Source organism: Aquila chrysaetos, chromosome 3, assembly GCF_900496995.4.
Source record: "Aquila chrysaetos chrysaetos chromosome 3, bAquChr1.4, whole genome shotgun sequence".
In the NCBI taxonomy this organism is placed as follows: domain Eukaryota; kingdom Metazoa; phylum Chordata; class Aves; order Accipitriformes; family Accipitridae; genus Aquila; species Aquila chrysaetos.
Window position 1 is genome coordinate 67,250,492 of NC_044006.1, and position 23,181 is coordinate 67,273,672.

The 23,181-nt window shown below is 37.3% G+C and overlaps 1 protein-coding gene across 9 annotated transcripts in view; it reads left to right on the top strand.

Annotated features, from left to right (window-relative positions):
* Positions 1-21,881, top strand: part of LARP4B (La ribonucleoprotein 4B) — a 60,390-nt gene extending 38,509 nt beyond the window's left edge. For 8 of the 9 annotated variants that reach the window (XM_030009270.2, XM_030009271.2, XM_041122406.1 and 5 more), the window contains 11 exons: positions 877-980; positions 2,818-2,928; positions 3,419-3,472; positions 3,829-4,038; positions 7,149-7,255; positions 7,769-8,023; positions 9,550-9,595; positions 12,778-12,942; positions 16,569-16,693; positions 17,360-17,471; positions 18,040-21,881. In XM_030009270.2, the coding sequence (XP_029865130.1) occupies positions 877-980; positions 2,818-2,928; positions 3,419-3,472; positions 3,829-4,038; positions 7,149-7,255; positions 7,769-8,023; positions 9,550-9,595; positions 12,778-12,942; positions 16,569-16,693; positions 17,360-17,471; positions 18,040-18,321 (1,571 nt within the window). In that variant the 3' untranslated portion in view covers positions 18,322-21,881. The remainder of the gene's footprint in view (positions 1-876; positions 981-2,817; positions 2,929-3,418; positions 3,473-3,828; positions 4,039-7,148; positions 7,256-7,768; positions 8,024-9,549; positions 9,596-12,777; positions 12,943-16,568; positions 16,694-17,359; positions 17,472-18,039) is intronic. The other variant, XM_030009268.2, reaches the window with a different exon arrangement.
* The last annotated feature ends 1,300 nt before the right edge of the window (positions 21,882-23,181 follow it).

A 23,181-nucleotide genomic window follows, 5' to 3' on the forward strand; every position in this document is an offset into this window, starting at 1 on the left:
TAATTATCCTACTTTACTCAGCATTTGTCAGGCCACACCTGCAATACTGTGTTCAGTTTTGGTCCTCACTATACAAAAAAGATGTGGACAGGCTGGAGGGGGTCCAGAGAAGGGCCACAAAGACAATCAAAGGACTGGGAAGCCTGCTGCATGAGGAAAGGCTGAGAGAACTGGGTTTGTTCAGCCTTCAGAAAAGGCAGCTTAGGGGAGACCTTATCACCATGTTCCAGTATTTAAAGGGTGGCTACAAAGAAGATGGAGACACCCTTTTTACAAGGAGTCACATGGAAAAGACGAGGGGTAATGGGTACAAGTTACTCCTGGGGACATTCCAATTGGACACAAGAGAAAAACTTTTCACAATGAGAACAATCAGCCATTGAAATAATCTCCTCAGCAAAGTGGTGGATTCCCCAACATTGGACACATTTAAGATTCAGCTGCACAGGGTGCTGGGCCATCTTGTCTAGACTGTGCTTTTCCCAAGACAGGTAAGACCAGATGATCCTTGAGGTCCCTTCCAACCTGGTATTCTATGATTAAATTCTCAGAAAAGCCTACTGGACATTACCACTAAGGTAAGAATCAAAAAAGAACGTGACTCAATGTGTGCCTTAGAAGAAAAAGCTAATGAATTGGGATTTTCTATGCTGGAAGAGTAGGAAGAGTGTGGAGATTTCAAGGAACATGTCTACTCAGTTTCATATGTCTGAAAGTATCCTCAGTCATCTTCTGCTTGTTTCTTAATGTTCAAAAATATTTGAAGTTTAGCACAAAAAGCTTTGCATTGTAAAACTGTGTCCACCACATCTTCCAGTGTGCAAAGCTATTATGATTGCTGACATCTAATACACGTTTTTGTCTTTTCTCCCTTAGCGTTGCCTTTAGTCCAAGTGGATGAGAAGGGAGAAAAAGTTAGGCCAAATCAGAATCGCTGTATTGTGATTTTACGTGAAGTACCTGAATCTACCCCCATTGAAGTAAGTGTTTAATTGTTCAGTAAAGAATGCTTTTCCCTTAGGATTTGGAAGTTAGATTTCTTCCAGATTTCAATAAGCATATCGCATTTCCTACTACATTGTTAGTTTCTAACAATGTTTCTAAACCTTAGTTTATTGTGTGCGTTTGGATAATAAATATATTTGATAGAAGCATGTTGCTTATAGGAAGACTGTGGTAAAATCTGTAGCTCTGCAGAGGGCTGAAAAACTGACAGTGCTGTGTTTGGTAGAGATGCCATAATTTTCTTGGACTCTGGCTTATCCATATTACCTAGCGCTCAGCTCCTTGGATAAATAGCAAGTGAAGATGAGGGAAGATAAGTCTTAGAATGGAAAATACCACTGCTGCACCTTGAAGCTTGTTAGGGTGAAGTACTTGAAGCTTTGCAAACATTTCCATAATGGTGACTTGGTGTCAACAAGTCGTGAAGGATCTATGCTGGCTTGTGGAATGAGTGTGAGAGTGGAGAACGTGATTGTGTGAAATACACTCAATGCAACTCTGATGTAGCTGGGACTATGACTAATGGAAAGACTAGAAAAAAAATGATTGGGCCATAGATGAAACTATCTTGAATTTTCAAAAAGGAGGAGGACACACAGATTCTTGATGATGGGTAGATATTTTAATTTCCCCTTTATTTAATTTTACAAGGAGGAATAAAGATTCTGAAAGAGTTGCTCTTCTTGATGGTCTTCATACAGAAATAAAAAGTACTGCAGTTTAAAAACTCATAATAAAGAACTAAGTGGCCTTAATAAACAGGAGCATGAAACAAAATGCTAAAAGGAATTGGAGGGAGGAAGTTAGATATGCTATATACATAACTTAAAAATATTAGCGGCTTTTAGCTTTCTAAATGAAATATAACCTTTCAAAGACTGCCTAGCTTTTAATATTATAGATTTGGTTGGTTGGTTGGTTTGTTTTTTCTGTCATCAGTTTGTCAGGTTGGATATATTAGCACGGGGTGGTTGCTCTTAAATGCTTAACAACAACAAAGTTCTGAGGAGTCTTAATTTTCAAAAAAGGTGGTCTGAAGTGAAGTGTTTTATATGTTATGTGTTTGCATTTGCCAGACTGGAAAATCTTGACTTAACTGGCCAGATTTAATAGGATATGTTTTCTGGCGTAGCATGGTCAGGCTTTATTTAAGCAGCAAAGTTCCAAAATACTGTAAGGCCTCCCAAGTTGGATTGCTTTTTGCTGCTGCTTGCCTCCTCTATGGCAAAAAAAAATATATATATATGGAAATGGATTAAAACAAATATAAAGTCCAACATGTGTTTTTTCTGTAGAAATTAGCTGATTGTTTTTGAGGTAACATAAACCCTGTTTCAAATACATTAATCTGTACACACTTTGAGTTAAAGTGTATCTTCAGGTGTCTGCTGAAAGGGTGGGGTTCTCCTATCCCATGCAGCACGCACAGGTTTGCATGTGGCTTCATTGTTTTGGGGAGAGGGGAGAAATAAACATTTTTCTGTACTTGATGCCAAATTTAAGTGCCTCTCTATGGCCTAAATAGCTTATCTTCCCTGATTTAAAGGGATCAGGCAGCTTCTGCTTGCAGTATGGTGTTAGACAATGCTTGTTCGAATTCATTCTATCTATCTAGTGGAGTGATTGGAGAGAGCTAACACTACTGCAGGTGTTCCGCAGTTCAGTTTTGTTTTCTAAGCCCAAAAGTGTTTTTTATCTTTCTTACCTAGAGTTCCAGAATTCTGCATGTTAAATTGATGTTTTCTTCTGTCCATCCATTTTTTTTTTCTCCCACTCTTTTCTCTCCCTTCTTATCAAAACCACTTTTCTTAGGAGGTTGAAGCACTTTTCAAAGGAGATAATTTGCCTAAGTTTATCAACTGTGAGTTTGCCTATAATGACAACTGGTTCATCACATTTGAATCAGAAGCTGATGCACAGCAGGTAACACTTTTTGAAGCATTTTAGAATATAACAGTAAATAAGGGTGGCATGAGGGTGGATTGACGGGTCATAAACTGCATTACAAATGTGTAGCAATTAAAAAGCAAAATACCCAAACCTCTGAAAACCGTAATGCTTCCCCTTAGCTAATGTCTACTTATCAGTACTATTAAACATAACCTTGTAAGAATTTTACCTTGTTTGCCTATCCTGGCTTCCTGGACAAAACTTTAATTTTTTTGTACTAAGAACATTGATATTTTGGATGACACATTTAAATGCTTCAATCATAGGGGTTAAAATCCTGTTTTAATGCTACTGAAGCACTTCTGCAATGATAACTTAAATCTTGCCAAATGCAGATTACGTATGAGGCTTTTCTATAGTCTAGCAGACATTTCGAAAATTATTGTTAGGTTTAGCCTGTCAAAACTTAAGTTTCCTTTGTTTAAATTATATTTGACAAATTTTATAATTACTTTCTTTAAAGGCTTACAGATACCTTAGAGAAGAAGTGAAAACTTTCCAAGGAAAACCAATTAAGGTAAATAGAGCTTTATGGGTTTTTTGGGGGCATGTGTGTATATGTTCTGGTTTTTGTGGGCCTCACTGTGTTTTCTAATATAAATTTTAAGTGGTCCAATCTCAGCAGCCATTTGACCTGGAGATGGGTTTCAACATGTAGCACAAGCCATTTTACTTCTCCTTTTCCTCCTTTCTGGCAGTGGTATATCTGTCCTAGCATCAGGCCAGCAGGGAAGCATTCATCTGTTCCTGCCTTCCTTGAAGGAGAAAGCAGTGACTGACAAGTGTCCAGTAAAAGTTCGAGAGCTGCTAGTTTGAACCATCCTGATTTAATTGGAAAGGTTGCTGTAATAAATAATCTAATCTCCTTTGCAGGCAAGGATAAAAGCAAAGGCAATAGCTATAAACACATTTTTGCCAAAGAATGGATATAGACCTCTGGATATGAACCTCTACACGCAGCAGCGTTACACAACATCCTTTTACTTACCTCCAGTATACAGTCCCCATCAGCAGTTTCCATTGTACAGCTTAATTGGCCCACAGACCTGGTCAGCCACACACAGCTACCTTGACCCTTCATTGGTAAGTCTCTTGATGATGAAACAGTTGCATTCTTTTCAAAGTTGGTATTATTTTCTTATGAAGTCTTGAGGTGTAAGAAGCATATGTATCCTGAAGAGGGGAGTTGAAGGTACTGATTCTTCTTAAAAAACAGTTCTTCAGAATTCTTCCCGTGGTGTACAAGATTAATTACTTGAAAATTGCATCTGGTCTCAGACTGCAGTGTGTTTCTCTTAACCTTTTAGTTTTTGAGGTAGTTCTTTACTAAAGGTTATTAATTAACCATTATCAAAAGAAATCTTCAGTAAAGACTTCTTTTAGTAATGGTTAAAAGCCTCTTTAGAAATTAGATCTTCAGAATATATATGTGAATACCAGAAAAAGCAATTCTGGTATGTACTGAATAAACTTAATGGAATCAGATAAATAAGGATAACTTAGTATCTTGATCTTCCAGCAAGAAAATAAGTTCTAGGTTAACATGCTGAATTACCCTATTCAGCATGTTCTTAAAGCAAAATATTTTCTGTGCAAAAGTAACATCTTTTTTGGCAATAAAAAATAAAATTACTTTTGCTAATAAAAATAATTCACTTTTAAATTGCTTAATTTTAAAAAGTTTTCTTAAAGGGGCTATCGGTAAGCCTTAGAGCTAGGGTGGTAGCAGTAAGTCTTTAATATACTCTAATAGGACATCTTCTGCATCCTGCAGTGCTGCTTTTCATCTTCTCCTCCATTGTGACAGTCGCATCAAAATTACCTTGGCCCCTTTTAGTCTGCCTTTGTTATCCTACAAAAACTAATATGAATATAGTTTTCTGTAATGACTGGGAGACTAAGGTTGTCCTATGTGGAACCTCTTTCTCCCTTCTAAATGCCTCTTTACTTGCGGCTAAAAGAAACTGGGGTAGCAATGCTCAAAATTAGAAGCTTTTTGGAGGTTTTTTGGCAGAGCATTAAAGTGTCCTTGAACAAACTTGAGCAAACTTCCGGTGTACTGAACAGCAAGCTAATTAAAAAGTTGGTGTTCTGAACACTTCACACACAGGGAAGGTAGCCAGAGCCCTTGCAGGGGAAGGCTTTTTAAGGGGGATGAAGAACGCAGAAGAGACAAGGTAGCATAGTGAACGATGTTATTCCAGGAGAAAGCCACATTATTAAGCAGCAATGAGTGTGATTCTTCCTCTAGATAAACTGACTATTGCAGTCTTGCTGTGGGATAGTGAAGTAGTTGGATGGCACTGGTGTAGAAGACGTAGATTAATTGGCCACACGTTCAAGCCCAGCATTGTGTGTATCTGCCTTACATCATCCTGGAACTTCTTGTATTCCAGAAAGTTTACTAGTCCTGGGCTTTGGGGGAAGGTATTACAAGTTTGCCAGCATTAGAGATCTTATACCTTTCCTAGTAAAAACAGAAAATTAACTAGCAGAGCTTTGCCTCCCACCGTTTTGCAGCATATTGTCATTGATTAGCTGCATTTTGTTTACTTTAATGTAATACGATGTTTCTTGAACTTTTTATAGGAAGAGCTATGTTTGAATAGAAACTTCTTGTGAGGAGAACAGGGACCACCAGGAATAATGACACAGGAATCATTTTCAAGAGACAGGGTTGCAGTTTGCATGTAGATCCATGTGTGCAAATATAGCAGAAGTTTCTCTCCTCTTTTGCTTTGGTATAAACACTAACAGTGCTTTGTATCTCATCTCTAATTTGAGATTAAATACACCCAGTAGTGGTATAGTTAGTTCTGAAACTAGAATATGGCAACACCTGTCCTCAAAATTCTAAAACTACTTACTTCTTCATCAAGTACTTAATAGTATTTGAGGAAAGATCTAGTTTGTCCTGCTTGTAAAAACAATAGGTGTACTTTTGATGAGCCAGGTGACTTCTGTGGGGAAAGCAAATTGATGCTTTTGGTATTATTGGAAAATGAAAATTGTATTTGCCCTTCTAAAAGATCACCAATCCTTATAAAGAAAGAAGAGGTAAATATTGATAGTGTCCTTTTAAGCAATGAGTTAAACTTGTTTTCCTTTAGTATGTTCAATGTCTTCTCATTATTTGGGTTCAGTAGTTGCTTACTAGCTTTGATTGAATTTTACAGCATTCAAGTTGTAACTATTAAAGCAGAAAGCACTTCAAAACAGTATTTTGATGAAACTTTGTTCCTAAAATAGCTTTATTAAGCTCCTAATGGCCTATTTTTGGAGTCTGCAGTAGCATTTGCTGTCATGTGTGCTAGGTTAGGCTAACAGTAGTTTGGCATGACAGCTTCGGTGTTAAATTTCATTTTTCATTGATTAGTGCTTTGCTTTAACTTTTGCAAGAAAGGTTAGACAAACTTAAAGATACCTGTATAGGAAACAGTCTTAATCCCAGCTGTTTCTCATTGTTTAATTAAGTGTAGAAAGAGTGCTACATAGAAGTCTTACTGTTCTGCATTTTAGTTATTTTCAGGGGGAGAAGATGAGCAAGCATTTGCTGTTGGTAATAACATTTTCTAAATGAAACTCCTTCATACATTTAAAAAAAAAAAAAAAGAAAAAAGTGTGGTAGTGAGGTTGCAGAAATTACTATGAACATGCTTCAGATTTTGAGATATCATGTTAATACAAGACATTGATCTGCACCCAACCCAAAAAATCTGTTACTAATGTTGCTTCTTCAGGTGACAAGACAGTAATTCACACCTAGAATAGGGTGGTAAGATGTGAAAAGAAGCAGAGGTCTACTTAAGATCCACTTATTCTCTAGGCTTTATTTAGGTATTATGTGGAAGATAAGTAGAATAAGGAACTAAAAAGACATTTTTTTCTTTTTGGGGAGGGATTCACATATAAATTATAAGAAAAACAATTACAGATTGTTTAGGTTAGAGGGTCTTTGAGGAAGAAGTATCTCTCTACTCTGAAGTCATGCATGGTATGGTGTGAAATAGGAGTTACTTAACTTACAGCCAAGAGTTTTGGCTCTATGTTTTTCAGTCCTCTTAACAAATGCTCTATTGCTGTTCGAACCAGTCTCATACGTATTGCCCTGCATAGAATGACATAAAATATGTGGTTAAGAAAAAGTGGTACTCAGTTTGTTTATAATTATGACCATGCAATATATCCTTTAGGTAACACCATTTCCAAATACTGGATTTATCAATGGGTTCACATCTCCAACCTTCAAGCCTGCTGCTTCTCCATTGACTACACTCAGACAATATCCCCCCAGGAACAGGCAAGTTCAGCCATCTTTTAACAATACTATTTTACTACCTGGCATGTGGGGTTTTAATCTTCTTATTTTAGTAACACCAGCTAACTTGAAAATACTTGTGAAATTGAACTTGGTGCAAGGTTAAGTGAGGCCAAAGGGCAGATGGTGCTGCTATTGTTAGTGGACATACTGTTTCTAAATGTAAATGGACTGTCTGAAAGCTGAGAACTTGTCTGTTCCATGATTTAGGGTATTCACATGAAATATTCTGAAGGATGGCATGTGATCAGCAGGATTATTCATACAGTATTTTCAGTTTCCAGTAGTTTTTAGTAAAGGTATAGTTGAAAATAGACAGTGAAAAGGTTAATTTTGATGAATCACATGACCTGTTAAAGTGAATATTTATCATTCTTATAAATGAAATATGCAGTAAAGGACTAAATGTTTTGCTACTTCTGAATTCTGTGTATAGACTTAGGCCTCAGAAGATATCTCATAGTACGTATGTTGAAATGACTTTTGAATTTGTAGGAATCCTAGCAAGTCTCATATACGACATACAATACCCAGTGCAGAAAGGGGACCTGGGCTTCTAGACAGTCCTACAATATTCAACTTTTCTGCTGATCGTTTAATCAATGGCGTCAGGAGTCCACAGACGCGGCAGCCGGGACAAAACAGGACACGGATGCAGAATGCTACTACAAGCTATACCAAGAGGGAAGTAGGAACTGGACGGATGGAACAGACCAGCGTTGACTCATCTCCTGGATTAGGTAGAGGAAGGTGAGTGTATTCTGTAGCTGTCCTCTGAACAGCCTGGTATTGCTGCTTCTAAACTACTTTTAGTGAAGTGGTATGGTACTAGTACTGTTCTCATTACTATTTTAAACTGAGACTGTGTCTCCTCAAAGCTGAAATCTTGGAAAGTACTTCAGAGAAAGTGCTAAATATAGAACAAATGCCAAGTGGACTTGCATGCTTTCCTACCAAATGAAAATCATTAATGGCAACTGATGAACAATGTACAGCCATAAGATCTAATCCTCCATCCTTTTTTCATCTGTTGTAAGAAAGTTTTTGCATATTATTTGTTTGACTTCAATGAAGCTATTGTGCCCGTTCCATTGTTCAGCAGTGTAGATTGTGTAGCTGAACCTGTACTAGCAGTGCTCATTGTTAATTTTTTCAGTTGAAAGATCAGAATTTTGCCCTAATTAGACATTTACAACAACAGAAATGATGGATTGGTATGGAGGGGGGAAAAGGATTACATGCAACTAAGAAAACAGTTGTTATGCAGTTAAAAAAAAAAAAAAAAAGAAAAGAAAAAAAAAATCCAGAAAGAACCAAACAAAAAAAACCTCACTCAGGGAGCTGAAAATTGGTGTCACCAATGTTAATATAAGAATTTAGCAGGGTTATCTTGGAACTTTTTAAATACAGTACAGTTTTAATAAGTGCTTTATAAAAAGTACTGTGTAGCTTTGTTTAATGATGGCTGTGTTTGTCTCCAAGTAAATCACATTTTGAGTGACTTCCTGAATTGGAAGGTAACTCAAGTCTTTTGCAGATGATGCTATATTAGACTTGTATTGTATCACTGCAAAATTAAGTGGGGATTTTGTGCAAGGACTGTAATACTTTTCTAAATCTAATTTGCCAAATTGTGTTATAACTAGTGGATGAAGGTATGATTAAGGACATAGGAAACAAGATTGCTCAAACTATAGACTACAAAAATGTACAGGAATAGTCAGTACTTGTATTCAACACCGAACATCAGAATATAAATCTATTTAGAGTATTAAAAGTCAAACAGAAAACTTAGAAAATATATTGAAACTGAGTTAGAATGCATTGCAAATTTTAAACTGCTGCTTGGAGGGGCTTTACCTGAAGTAGGGCTGGGGGAGAAGCGCTGAAAATGGGAGGGGCTTTACCTGAATTGAAAATAGTTAGCCATATTTCAAAAGTTACATAGGTATCAAAAAAGAAAAAAAGACAAGATTAAAGCCTTTACTTTGGATATTGAAAGGTTTTGTCTAAACCTCATATGTATTCGGCACTGAGACACTTTTACTACAGGAATTATTTGTAACCAGTGTATTCTTATGCTGACTTGTATAAGATCCATACCTTTATTTTAATGAGAGCTTGCTAGAAATTTTTCCCTAAAATATTTTTTTTCTAATAACCTGTCTAGAATGAAGATGGATGAAATAGCAATTTGAATTAATTTCTCCTGTTTTCACCAACTGCCTTCCATTCGTGTATAGGCAAGGTTCTGATAACTGCTTTCTTTCCCTTAGGAAAAACTCATATGGCTACCGAAAGAAAAGGGAGGACAAGTTTACAGTGAGTGTTCATGATCATATTCATCTGTAATAAAAGTAGGGTGACAAGGCAATAGTATGGATATTATGTGGAGTAGGTGAGATCAGTTATTGCACAAGCAGTTGTATGTCACAGTTGACTGAAGACAGCAGCTCATTAGTCACGAGTTTACTGCATTTGGGTATCACAGAAGATTGTCCATCAGTGCAGAAGTCAGGAAAAAGTTAAAATTACTGCTTTATAGTAGCAAAAAATTTCCATCTTAGCGTTACTTTTTCAGCATACCAATGTTCATGTTGAGGGAGAGCTAAACAGCTAAGCTAAAGTTGAAAACACTTGATACTTGATTATCGTTCATGTAGACATTGAAGAACATTTTTAGATCCATGTGTCATAATGCGTAGCTAGGATGTTAGTTACTAAATCTTCAATTCAGTTTCTTAATGCCTCTCAAAGTACCACTTGGTAAGTGTACACTAACACTATTGAAATACTACAGTTTTGGTAAACTTAAATTCAAGGTGAATACCTAAATAGCCTTGATGTTTGAAAAGGCTGGACTAGATATTGTGTAGAAGAAAAAAAATGTAATTTTTTTTTGTAGGACTTAAGGTTTGATTTGATAAAACTAGATACTTCTCTGCAATTCATTTTTGCCACACATGGCTTGTTCATGAAGTTGAACCAGATTATTTCCTTATTCAAGTCACAATTGCAAAGTAACCCCACTGCATGAGCCATAACACTTTCTTAAAGGTCAAGAATCGTTGCATTTGTGTATTTGTGGCTCCTGCTGTTGAGTAGCCTTAGGGGATTTGGATGAAGGAACATCAAGGTTTGGAAAGTATAAAACAACAAGCGGTTCCTTGCCTTCAGTTGCTTTTAGTTCTTGTCAAACTTCTCAAAACTCAGTGAGATCACATTACATGTAGGATTCTCAATACTTCTTTCTTTTGCCCTTTCAAAGCTGCTTGAATTTTTAGATTGATGTTTTCCTATCAACTTTTTTTTCTGTCTTTGAAAAGAACAAATAAGTGGTACAGGTTAGTCATGTGAGTGGCTGGACTGAAAGGATTACCTTGGACACTCTTACTGAGCAGAGAGGCTCTTCTGACTCAGCTGAATTTCAGGTTATTTTAACTTTGAATGTAAAACTGGTAGACATGACTTCTTTGGAGATGCACAGTTCCCTTCTCTCAGCACCAGGCTTTAATTGCAGCCTGTGCAGCCAGGTTCCTTCTAGTCTCTTCTGGCCCATGAATCTTTAGTCTGTACTGTCCAGTGATGCAGTTTGAACAGAGGTGAGAGCTGCTGCACACCCACAGCTGTGTACACTGGGAAGGAGTGTATTCTGAAGTGAAAGATTAAAATTTGACTGCTTTAAACTGGAAATAATTGAATCCAGGATCCTCTTTCTTGTGTGATTCTGTAGTGATTAGATAGTGTACGTAGGACATCATTACAACCAGTTGTATTTGAATGCAGTGATGGCTTCTTTAGATTTTCATTTTTTTTAAAGGAAAAAATAATAGAGAGTATACATGCTTGCATGAGAGAGAGCATGAACCTTTTTGATCTGATTGTATCTGAGGCTATAGACATAAGCAGATTACTCAACTTGTTATGACAAGTTGACTTGAGAAATTGTATGCAGTTGGCAGCTTAAAATCCATTTAAGCCCTCCCTGGTCTCACTAATTTAAGATGTTAATGCTGCTTGTCTCTTAATATGTTGGGGTTTTTAGGACTCCCCTGCATAACTGAAAATGTTTGTAACAAATATAAAAGCATTATCTATTGCAGGACTTCAGTCCCCTTTAAGAAAACTAAGTGCTGTGATTTGAAGAACTGTTGTAAATAAGTAAATAAATAAAGAAAGAAAGGTTGTTCCTCTTGCAGTTTGAGCTGGATAAGTGTAGTCTGTCTCCATGACTCTTTGACAGGTCACCTGACTTCTGGTTTTGCAGCCTCCATTGCTGTAGCACTCTCAAACTGGGTTGTGGGGGTAATGCTGGGTCAGTAGCAGTCCCAGGAGTTGCAGTTGTCCTTGCCTCTGTATTTATTCTTTCCCTACTTCCCTCTCGACACACACTTCTTTTGACATAAACTGTAGTTTGTGAAAAGACCTCAAAGGTAGTTTTGTATCTATTGCTCTTTATGAGAAGGAAGGGAAAAAAACAGTAAGTAATGCAACACCTTTCTGTCTGGAAGCATTGTTCTCAGATTCAGACCATCTTGGCTATATACCCGTAAATATTTTCCTTTTCAAAATAGCAATTGTCTCAAAGACTGCTTTGCATTTGGTATTCTGCAGCAGAGATCATCTTAGCACAGGCCTGAGCACAGTTACTTCTTCATTTATATGATGTAGATGAAGTTAATTGGTAACTTCAGTTATAGCATATTACAAAAGGAATTTTATTTTTTCAGTGTAAATAGAATTTAGCTTTACAAATCCTTACAAGCCGTCCTCACAAGTGATCTTTAACTGTGCTACTCTTAACTCCTGAACTGCTGTCTGTAGTGCAAAATAGTTGCATTTAGCCCAGTGATTTTTTTTTTTTTTTTTTTTTTTTTTTTGCGCCTGGGACATCATTTTTCTTAGATATAGTTAGAAGAGCTGTCCCTCTTTCAAAAATAGTTTTGGCATTTATCTTTGCATTTTTACGAAGTGACCATATAAATTCATATTAATTAGATGAAAATTGCTGTTGCCTACATGACACACAAGGCATGCTGTCTTGCTATTTCTTAATATATCTGAACATGATATAAGAGTCTTGTTGACTCCTGACTTTCATTTAGAATGTTACCAACTGCACATCAATGGGCTTTACATTTTCACTGTATCATGATATCTAAACCAGTCTGTTTTCCTTTCTATGTCAGTGTAAGTGTCCGTCATGAAGGAAGGGTCAGTAAGAAGACTTCTCTTACTATACCAGTATCACTAAAGCTTATGCATATGAAATTTTTAAGAATGCTTATGCCATGCCCTTAAAATATTTAACTATTATTTAAGTGGGAACAGTGGACAATGAAAGCATCTATTCCTCGGTACTGTGTGGTTTTCTTGGGAGGTGGGATGCGGGAGGCCTCTAGGGCTTCACAAATATAAATCAAATGCAAAAAACAGTTTAGAGTCCCGTGTCTGTCTTTTCTGTCATTCAGTGCAATAACCTCAACATGTTATTTCTATTCCAGAGAGGCCAAACACAGTCTCCACCACCCCCAAAACCTCCATCTCCTAGCTTTGAATTGGGTTTATCTAGCTTTCCTCCGTTACCTGGGGCTGCTGGCAATTTAAAGACCGAAGACCTTTTTGAAAACAGACTGTCCAGTGTGGTAATAGGAACGTCAAAAGAAAGAGTGAGTAGCCAGTGTTCATTTTTGTTGGGAAAACAAAGAATTGCATACCTCTTGTTTTCAGATTTGGTGGCTTATGCATAGAAAAAACTTAGGGTTTTTCATGGGTCATAAGAAATACTTTTAAAAAAACAGCTGTCAAGTGATGTGCCACTGCTTTCTTCACTTATGTCTTACAATTTGTTGGGTATTCTCTTTGAAATGGTGTGGAATATGAGCACCAGTATAAGTAGGTGTTAATAGCAGAGATTAGAAAATATGCTCTTTGCTGTTCATAATTGCCTCAGGCTTTTTGATAGACTCAGGTGAAAAACGTGATAAATTTTCCTCCTGTTTGAAAGTCAGACTTCTGAGTTGTATATAAAACACTTTAAAGTGACAAACTTTTAAGCACTGAAATATAAAGAAGTTCCCTACATAAACTCAGTACACTAGGCATCATAGCTGGAACAAGAACTGTTACCAAAACCAGCTGGATCCCAGCGTTGTCTTGTCATATTGCTTGGAAAGATAGAAATATATCAGAATGACTTGGCAACCACTGCTTTCTAGATGTAGTAGAGATACAGTTGAAAATTAATGTTCAGTAGCTGTTCATAGATTTAATTCTTAGAACTGTCTCTGTCATGCCATCTGTGAGTGACAGTATGTTTTCCTCCATCAAGACTCATATAATCCTGTGCACTATGGAACAGTCTAGGCTATGGAAGTCTATATTGGGGTTTTTTGCTGGCTCTAATTTGTGTTTTTGTAGCTGTACCACAACTGAAGAAGTTAACCCCTGGATACAGCAGTGCAAAAGCAACCTGATGAAACACCAAAATCTCTCTCTTGTGTCTCATCTCTAAAACCAGTCTATTGCAGAAGTGTTCTTTGGTGCCCACGTACCAGGGGTGGGTAGGGAGGCCATTTGTTGGTAAAGGAGAGAGGAAGCAGCAAGGCAGCCTCCACCTAAAGCAGTAATTGTGCAGACAAGCCATCGATTTTGTCTCCTGCAAGTGGCAATAGGGCCAAGTACATTCCAGGGTTGCTTTTAGGGGGAATATGCATGACAGTGCCATGGTAAGAGCAGTGTTTAATTTACTGTCAGCCGGTACTCCAGATTGTAGTCTGTTCTTGGCCAAGATCTAACTATTTTTAAAGTATTTTACCTCTATTATTTCTGAAGTGTTTTTTGACTGTCATATTTCAGATTTAAATACAATTCCAGCACTTGCTGTTTGATACTTGTCCTGGTTTCAGCTGGGATAGAGTTAACTGTCTTCCTAGTAGCTGGTACAGTGCTATGTTTTGAGTTCAGTATGCGAAGACTGTTGATAACACTGACGTTTTCAGTTGTTGCTAAGTAGTGTTTATACTAAGTCAAGGATTTTTCAGCTTCTCATGCCCAGCCAGTGAGAAAGCTGGAGGGGCACAAGAAGCTGGCACAGGACACAGCCAGGGCAGCTGACCCAAACTGGCCAACGGGGTATTCCATACCATGGGACGTCACATCTAGTATAGGAACTGGGGAGTGGGGGCCGGGAATCGCTGCTCGGGGACTAGCTGGGTGCCTGTCGGCGGGTGGTGAGCAATTGCACTGCGCATCATTTGTACATTCCAATCCTTTTATTATTGCTGTTGTCATTTTATTAGTGTTATCATTATTAGTTTCTTCTTTTCTGTTCTATTAAACCGTTCTTATCTCAACCCATGAGTTTTACTTCTTTTCCCAATTTTCTCCCCCATCCCACTGGGTGCGGGGGGAGTGAGTGAGCAGCTGCATGGTGCTTAGTTGCTGGCTGGGGTTAAACCATGACAACACTGCAGCTGAAAACCCGTTGCTCCTCCCATTACAAATCTAGTACTTGCTTTGCACTCTACTTACTGTATAAGAACTTACACTTCTCCCCTGTAGAGGCAGTCTTAATATCAGTCAGGCACTGAGGTTTTATGATAGTGCAATGCACTGTTACATTGAAAAGCTTCCTTTGATTTCCCACTTTTTCCGGCTTGCATGAGTTAGTCTGTACCATTGTGTGGAGGAAAAGGATTGTGCTATCTTTCCTTGTTGATATTATTAAGGAATAAGATAACAGCAATTGGCTTCAAAGAGCAATTGTGTTCTACTATAAAGGTGTTTGAGTTAATGTTAGAATCTTGCCAATGTATACAGGCTGCTTTTTACCTTGATCTCAACATTTTTTCATGTCAACTGATGTAGAATGACAAAGTGCCGAGTAGAGTTACACAGTGCTACTCTTGTTTTATAGATGGGCAAGTCCAGTGTACAGAAGCTGAGTGAACTTAGGTTGTATAATTTCCAACAGTTGTTATCCAAGCATCATATCTTATGCTCTTTGCTTTGTGGTGCTCTTTTAGATGTAGCTCTGGGGAATGGCAGGTGTTAATCATCCCACATTTTCTAACTAGGAAACTGCAGCGCTGTCAGATCAGGGGCTGAGTGTTTTGGCCTGGGAACAGCACTTGCATGTCTGCTTGAGTTGAAACTATTCACGCTTAACCATATACCTACAAGTTTTGATGACCTTGGGCCAGAATGCTCAGCAGCTTGCAATTGCAAACCTTTGCACATACTATTATAGTGAGTAAAACTATAGAAGCTGTTCTTTTATTTCTAAACATCCACCTTTTATGGTTTTACTTTTACTTTGAGTAAAACTAGGCTTAGATCTACTGCAATAATCTCTGCTACCTGATTTAAAACAGTGTTATCAAGTACAGTATTCCTTTCTAACAGTAACCATAGGAGCCTCATATTTTATTACCTTTGAATGGTGGCTGGGCTGGGGGAAAGGGGGGGCTATCTTGTTCCTCCTGTGCTCATGTTCTCCCGTTGCTCTCCCTTCTGCACCAGAATCTGTTCTGGTTCTAGAGTCAGACAGGTCAGAAAAACTACAAAGAACGTATCACTTCTTAAAACAAACAAAATGGTTATAAATGTCAGAAATACATTTTTCAAGATACAAAGCCTTCTTTCTTTCTCTATTCTTATTTTGTGACAATTTAAATTCATGCATGCATCTTGGCCTTTATCTGGAAGCACAGTATCCATTGGCAGTAGCAGAATCTTTTGAGGGCTATGGAAAAAGCCTCTTTTGCTTGGTAGCAAATCACACTATAGCATAAGAAAGGGACTTTTAAATGATGGTCATATCCTAGTTTGCAAAAACTTTTTTTTTTTAAGTTTAGGGGTTTTTAGCACCAGCTATTGGGATGATGCTGAGTTAGAGCCTTGAAGGTGACAGTTATAGGAGACGTTTGTCTTAATAAGCTAACTATGGTTATGTGAACAGGCACAAAGCCTATTTTGTCACCAGCAGGTGCAAAGTTCCCAGGTTGAAAGAAGTGATTTTTGCCATCCAGGTATGTCTCAAAGGGAACTAAGCTTCCAACTTTTGGGGAAAGAGCCATAGTGTGTGCTTTATTTGTCAGCATTTCTAAATAATTATAAAAGAAACAACTTATTTGTTATAGTACATATATTGGATCCTTCTGTATCTTGCTATAGTTAATTTACGCTTTTATAAATTAACTTATAAACTGTTTCCTGATTGTGTTAATTTTCAGGCAAACCATATTAATTTGATACTATGATTGCCCTTCTGTGCCTTTTTTTCCTCCTTCAGAATATTAATGTGGATGCAAGTACAAACACTATTCCATCGGGAATTCCTCGAGAGCCGTTGTTGCCAGTTTCTTCTACATTGCCCAGGACGTTTGAAAGGTCTCCTTCGCCATCCCAGTCTTCTGAGTAAGCATTTAATTACATGGCTATAACTATTCTGCTCTGAATCACATTTGCATTCTCTGTCATCAGAAGGCTAGGTGGAACACTGTGAATAGCTATTAAAATCTCAATCAATGAAAGAAATAATTTTTTGTTGTATATTGTACTTGTAAAGGCAATAAAGCTTAATTTCTGAACAATATCATAACAGTGATTCAGTCATAACAGTCATTCAGCAGACAAAAGTTTAGTGTTGTGTTTTAGTCTCTGCAAGTATTTAAAAGTTTAATGAATACTTGACTGTATTGTATTTAGATAGCTTTGAAGCATAGCAAGTAAATCCACGATCTGTGGGCAGTACTGTTGTCCATACAATAAAGAAAGTTTTCAGTAAGACTTTATTTGGAACCTGCAAATCAAATTGAGGTGTTTGAGTAACAGGAGTAAGATAACTGAATAACCAAATATTATCAGAATGTCACAAACTACAAGTAGTGTCAAGTTCCACAGGACTATTCTTTTTTAATATTTGATAGCATTTTTAAATGCAATGCTAGTCATAAAGTGCTAGACAAATTATAGGTATAACTTCTTATAGTCATACTCAAAGTTTTAGACTAGTTATTAGATCATTCATCTATTCTGAAGTTTCACTTTTCATGAGCCTTGCTTCCTGCTGGATGCTTACAGGGACTCCAAGGTTGTGGATAAACAGCAGAGAGAGACACAGAGTACAGAAAGGCTTTCTTCTTCCACACTCAGTACTGCATGTAAATCGGTACAAGTCAATGGAGCTGCCATAGTAAGTGACCTTATTATTTCACTTTCTCTTAATGATCCAGTTTGATGCATTTAACAGAATATTGCTTCCATTGCTACCCAGTGTTGCTTAATCATATGATCCCAGCATCCTTAAATTTGCGTGTTGGTGGCCTCCTGATTACTTGTATGATACAATTATGCAATTAACAGTGCAAAACTGTTCAAGATAACTTGGCAAATGATAGCTCTTTATCTGAATTCTCTTCTTGATAGTATCCTTGAGGTAGAAGCATTAATACATATGTTGATATTTAAACCAGAATATTCATTGTCTTTCAGCTGTTTCAGAGTTTTCTTGAATTGGAATTATTTTGCCCTATCACAGTACTCAATTTTTCTAGCATACCTTTTTGCGTTTTGCCTTGTCTTGAACCTTATTGTCTCTACAGCTTCTGTAAACTTCATACTCTAGCCGTCATCTGCATATTTTAGTGCAGCAGTCTTTTGGGACAAAGACTTCTACCCTTTTTGTTCATAAAAGTAAATAAATTTTTTTCCTCGGGGTGCTTTGTTTAACGCTGCTGTTCGGTTTGCTTTTGATTTCACAGGAACTGCGAAAACCTAGTTATGCAGAAATTTGCCAGAGAACAACTAAGGATCCTCCTACATTGCAACCCCAGAAAGAACAGAAGCCAAACACTGTAGCATGTGGGAAAGAAGAAAGAAAGCCCACAGAAACAATAGAGAAAAACAGAGAACCTCCTCCTGCAAAGTCACATCCTGGACAACCCAAAGACCAGAGGAGACAGTCAGGACGCAGATCGTCCCCTCCAGCCGTTGGCAAACGCTTAAATAAAGAACAGAATACCCCTCCGAAATCTCCTCAGTGAAACTAACACCTGGGAGGGATTTGAGAAGAGGTCTGCTTCCCACAAATTAAACCCATGTTCCCACTAAGATACCTGAGAATGAGTTGCTGGTTAGGAGCTTGCAGTGATACTAGGCATATAACAATGCCTGCAAGTTATTTTTCTGTGAAATACTTTTTCCCCTCTTGAACAAACATTCTATTTTTCTGGATATTTCTGGATAGTTGTTCTAAACCTTACATTTAGGTTGGTGCTTAATTGGAGGTGAAGCTTAGTGTGATTATTTTTTTTCGAGATGTAAAATATTTGTCTTTAAAAAAATCAACTTTTTATTAAGCCTCTCTGTGGCTGTGTGAGTGCAAGCTCTGTATAGTGAGTTTTTTCTAAACTGTTAAGCAGAAATGTGCTGCTGCAATATTTTTAATAAACTGGTCTGCAAGTACATATCTAAAGTGTCCAAAAGACTGATAACGGCAGCTAGTGTGTAGAGTGCAAGGAAGTAGATGTATTTTACGAATTAGTATGTGACCTTGAAGATTTTTTTTATTGGGCTGCTGTACTAAGTGTCAGCAAATGAACTTGCACTTTTAGGTTAAAGGAGTAGTTGTTTCTAGCGTTTTTAAAAATTTAATCTTTTTTTGATGTTTTGCACACACAAAATGAATCCTACGGAGCACCATAGCAGTCTTTCTAAAATATTTCCTTTTTTGACTTACTGCAAGCAAGTAACCATCTTCTCACTCCAGAATAAAACTGATGTTATAATTTGCAAATACAAAGCACATTGTGAATAGAAAGAATTAAGTCTGTGAGCTTCTATGGTGGTGAAGCCTGTTAGTGGATGTTATCAGGAGAAAGCACTGTAGCCTTCTTGTGATAACCTTAGCTTCCCTGTGCTTGTAAGGGAGTTAACTGAGTCAGCGCTGTATGTTCTGGTTACCCCTGTGCTCTGTGTAGACTTTTTTTTAAACTCTGCCCCAAGTGCTCTTTGAAAGAGTTCATATCTTAGTCAGCCTTGTGTTGACATCTTCCTGTAACTACAAGCATTGGCATACGGATTTAAATTTTTTCAAGACGTGAGATAATGGTGTTTGTTTTGTGTGGTGGAGGAAGAGATCCCTGATATTTACCTCTGGGATGAGGTTTCTCACACTTATTTACTTTAGAAGTGATGCGCTTTCTGAAGGACAAGGATGCACTAAATTAGCAAGTTTCTAATAAAGTTGAATATAAATTATTTTTGTTTTAAAATGCCTAAAGTTTTTCTTTAAGTGTTTAAACTGCAGGAAGTTCAGACAAAACTCATTCCTGCTGACTATGACAGTACAGTTTATTCCACAAAAATGTTTATTTAAACAACTGATTTTTTTAAAGAATTATTTCCATCCAATATTTAAAGACTTGAATTTTATTTAAACTTGAAAATGACTTTGCCTTAACTTTTGTACAAGACAGCTTAGAGTTAATGAGGTCTGACCCCGTGGAGGGTTAGCGTGAGTGGAATACAGAATTACTCAGTTACAGTATGTATCTATTGTCACTGGTCTTACTGGGTAAACATACTGTAGTACAGGAACTAGCAGCAGTTTTTGTAATATACCTTAAAGATCTTAAACAGTTGATCTTTTTCAGATTGTTGAAAAACCTGTAAATGCAAATAGTCAATACTGTATTAAATATGTGCACTTGGAAGTGTGTGCTTTGCTTGTACAGTTGTAAATAATCAGAACATATAAAAAGGTACCCTAAAGAAAAAATCTGATAAAAATTATTGATATTATAAATGTTGCTGTTGAGCTGGATGTAGATAAACTAAATGTTGTGGTTTGAATATTACTTTAATTTGTTGTTTTTTCTTTTTCTTATTTTATTCTGGTGTGCTGAACTGACTCTGCCTCTTCACTGCAAAAGGGAAACGGAACGAAAGTCTTATTTGAAAGCCCTCAAATGTTTTCCTAAGTCCCTCTAAAAACAAGCGATTTAACCAATTCAAAAGTGTTCTGCAATGTAAATAGTGAATTTCAGCAGTCAAATTGTAATTTTAAGTCATTAATAAAATCAAATTTAATTGGAAAAAACTTTAGACTGCTGCAAAAATGTACACGAAGCTTACTTGTCTGCTTTCAAGAATATCAGTGCTTTCCTTAGTGTATGATTCCTAGAACTGTAAAGTAACTATAGAAGTTGACTCCTGATAAATTTCCTGTTACAAGCATCAATTGGTAACTAGTTGACCTTTTAAATCCAGCCTGTTGTATGCTGCAGAATTGGTCAAAATAGGGCATGCTGGAATCTGTTGATTTTTCTTGTTTAAAAAGCACACTTTGTGAATGCTGTGGGAGGAGATAGGACTCTGACAACATCACCAAAACCGCTCAACTAGTTCTGTCATTGGATTTTTAATATGCTTCTCCTTTCCCCAGTGGCAGTGAAAATGGTAGCTAGATTTGTGTATGGTTTAGGCCGGCTGTATGATTCATTTTGTTTGTCTGCTGCAAGTGAAAGGCTTACCAGCTGCAAACAATCACAGGTGGTTCCTTACAGCGACTGTGTACAGCTAGTCATAATACTCAACTGGTACCTAAGGTAATATAGAGACCAGCGGGATGTGTTGTGCTGTTCTAATGTATTCTGCTGCCATTTGTGCTAGGTCAATACACTGTAATTACTGCTTACCCAGCAACAGTCTGTTGCATCGAAAGTTTAAACTTTCCTCTGATGTGGTTTTTATAGCTTTTTTTAAAAAACAAAAAAAGTGACACGCCAAATAGCTGTGTAATATACAACCTATCCTTACTGCATTTCACTTTGAGATTTATTTTTTTTCCACTCGGTGACAAAATGGAGTTTTTGGAGTAGAGTTGTGAAGTTGCATGCAGACTGTTGCTACGATACATAGAGAGATTAAAATGAAAAACCTCCCAAAAGCAGTAGCTGAGTTAAAGGTTCAGGGGTACAGTAACTAAAATTGGCATTTTACCTTGTAGAACTGTGTGGTGACGCTTTTCATTTTGAAAACAAGTCAAAATGGGATCTGAGACTCTTCTTCCAGGAATTTAAAAAAACAAAGATTGCTTTTGAAACTTAATGTTGTTTCAGATCAGTCCCCCACCATGACACTGTCCTTTGCCACTTAGAAATCTGTGAACAGTGGCAATTTTTTTATATCGCTGCATTATCCTTCAAAGACTTCAGCAGTTGGCATAGAAAGGCCCTTGTTTGAGTGTGGTGCAGTGTATCACGAGCAACAGCTGACTGTAATGGTGCATACCTATCTCTGTATCTCCTTCTGCTAGCTACAGTTAGGGATTTTTATGTGCTTTGTAACCTATTACACTAATAGCAGCAGACAATCGAAGATTTCTAAGGAGACCTAACAGCTGCCAATTCACGAAATAGAAGTGTAATATGGGAGCCTTCCTGAGGGTTTTTGTTTTTGTTCTTCTTCCATTAAGACTGGAATCAAGCTTACATGTAAACTATCAGTAATTTAAGTTTCCTTTTGTGTCATAAAATGTAAAACTGTCTAATTTGAAAAAAATATGTAGGTTATGAAAAATAAAGATTTAGGCACTGTTGAATTCCTGATTTTTTTAATTAAACCTTTCTTCAGCAGTATTTTTCATTACCTTTTGTCTTTTGCTCCCATTTTTGGAAATTATATATTTCTAATTTTGGGAAAAAAAAAATCTTTGCTTGCTTTACTGTTCAGCACAGCTGTTGTAACCATCGCCTAAGGCTATGTAGCAGCAGCAAGAACACCTATAATATAATTCTGAAGGCAGCAATATCTATCTCTATTAGGTAACTGTGACTGGTTAACTCTTTTAAAAGCAAACAAAAAAAGCTGATGTGATATTCTGTTTAGTAGAGGTTATCATCTCCATTAGTGGTTTCCTCAAATTAGATAAGGTGTTGGCTTGGTCTTAAATGTGGATTTTAAAGTTTGGGTTAGCGCTTTGGTTGCATGGCTCTTGAATCCGGAGGTGTCCTGGGGTTATTTTTTGCTTTGGCTGGTTTTAGAGGTTGTCCTGGTCACACCCGTAGGAAAGAAGAGCTTCTGGGATATCCTCCCTCTAAGTAAAAGATCTATTTTGGAAACACTTGAACCCCCCCCCCCCCCCCCCCCCTTTTTTTTTTTTTCTCCTAGGTTTGTCTCTCATTCAGCTATATCTGACCAAGTTTAACAATAGACGTAAGCATGGAAGTAGTAACAATTACTGTGTCTTATAAGCGTCTTGGGAAGTATTGCAGTGTTATTCTTCAGGCTGGATATCCTGTAAGCTGGACAGGTTAGGCTGCTTGCTGCTTTATTTCCCCACTACTGTCTGCTCAACAGAGTAGGGCAATACAGGAGTACCGGTGTACACTGGGCACTGCAAGTTTCTCCATGTTAGAAAAGTCAGTTAAATATTAGGCTTTGGTGGTGACATGGACTACAAGTACTTGACAACCAATTTCACTTCAGCATGGAGTATCCTGTTCTGCCCTTGGAACTCAGCTTTACTTAATGGGTAAAAATGCATGGAAATTTGTCAGCAATGTTGCCATAATCCTAGCGTGGCTCTTCAGGGCCACCCCAGCTTTGGCAGAAATTGGAGATTTATTTGTTCACACAACAAAATTGGGCAGTGTCCCCTTTGTGCTAGTTTTCCCCAATACAGTGATGTTCGTTGATGGCTGCACCAATGTTCATGTTGAACAAATTGTTTCATTTCCTCTTGGGCATGAGGAGGAAGAGTGACTATGGAAAATTACATGCGATTAATGTAATCCAGAGATTACTTATTGTCACAGAAACTGTGACTCATTGCATTTTGATGCTAAGGCTTCTTTAGAAAAAAAGATTTTATGAAGTTTTAAGTTTTCTAATATGCTTTT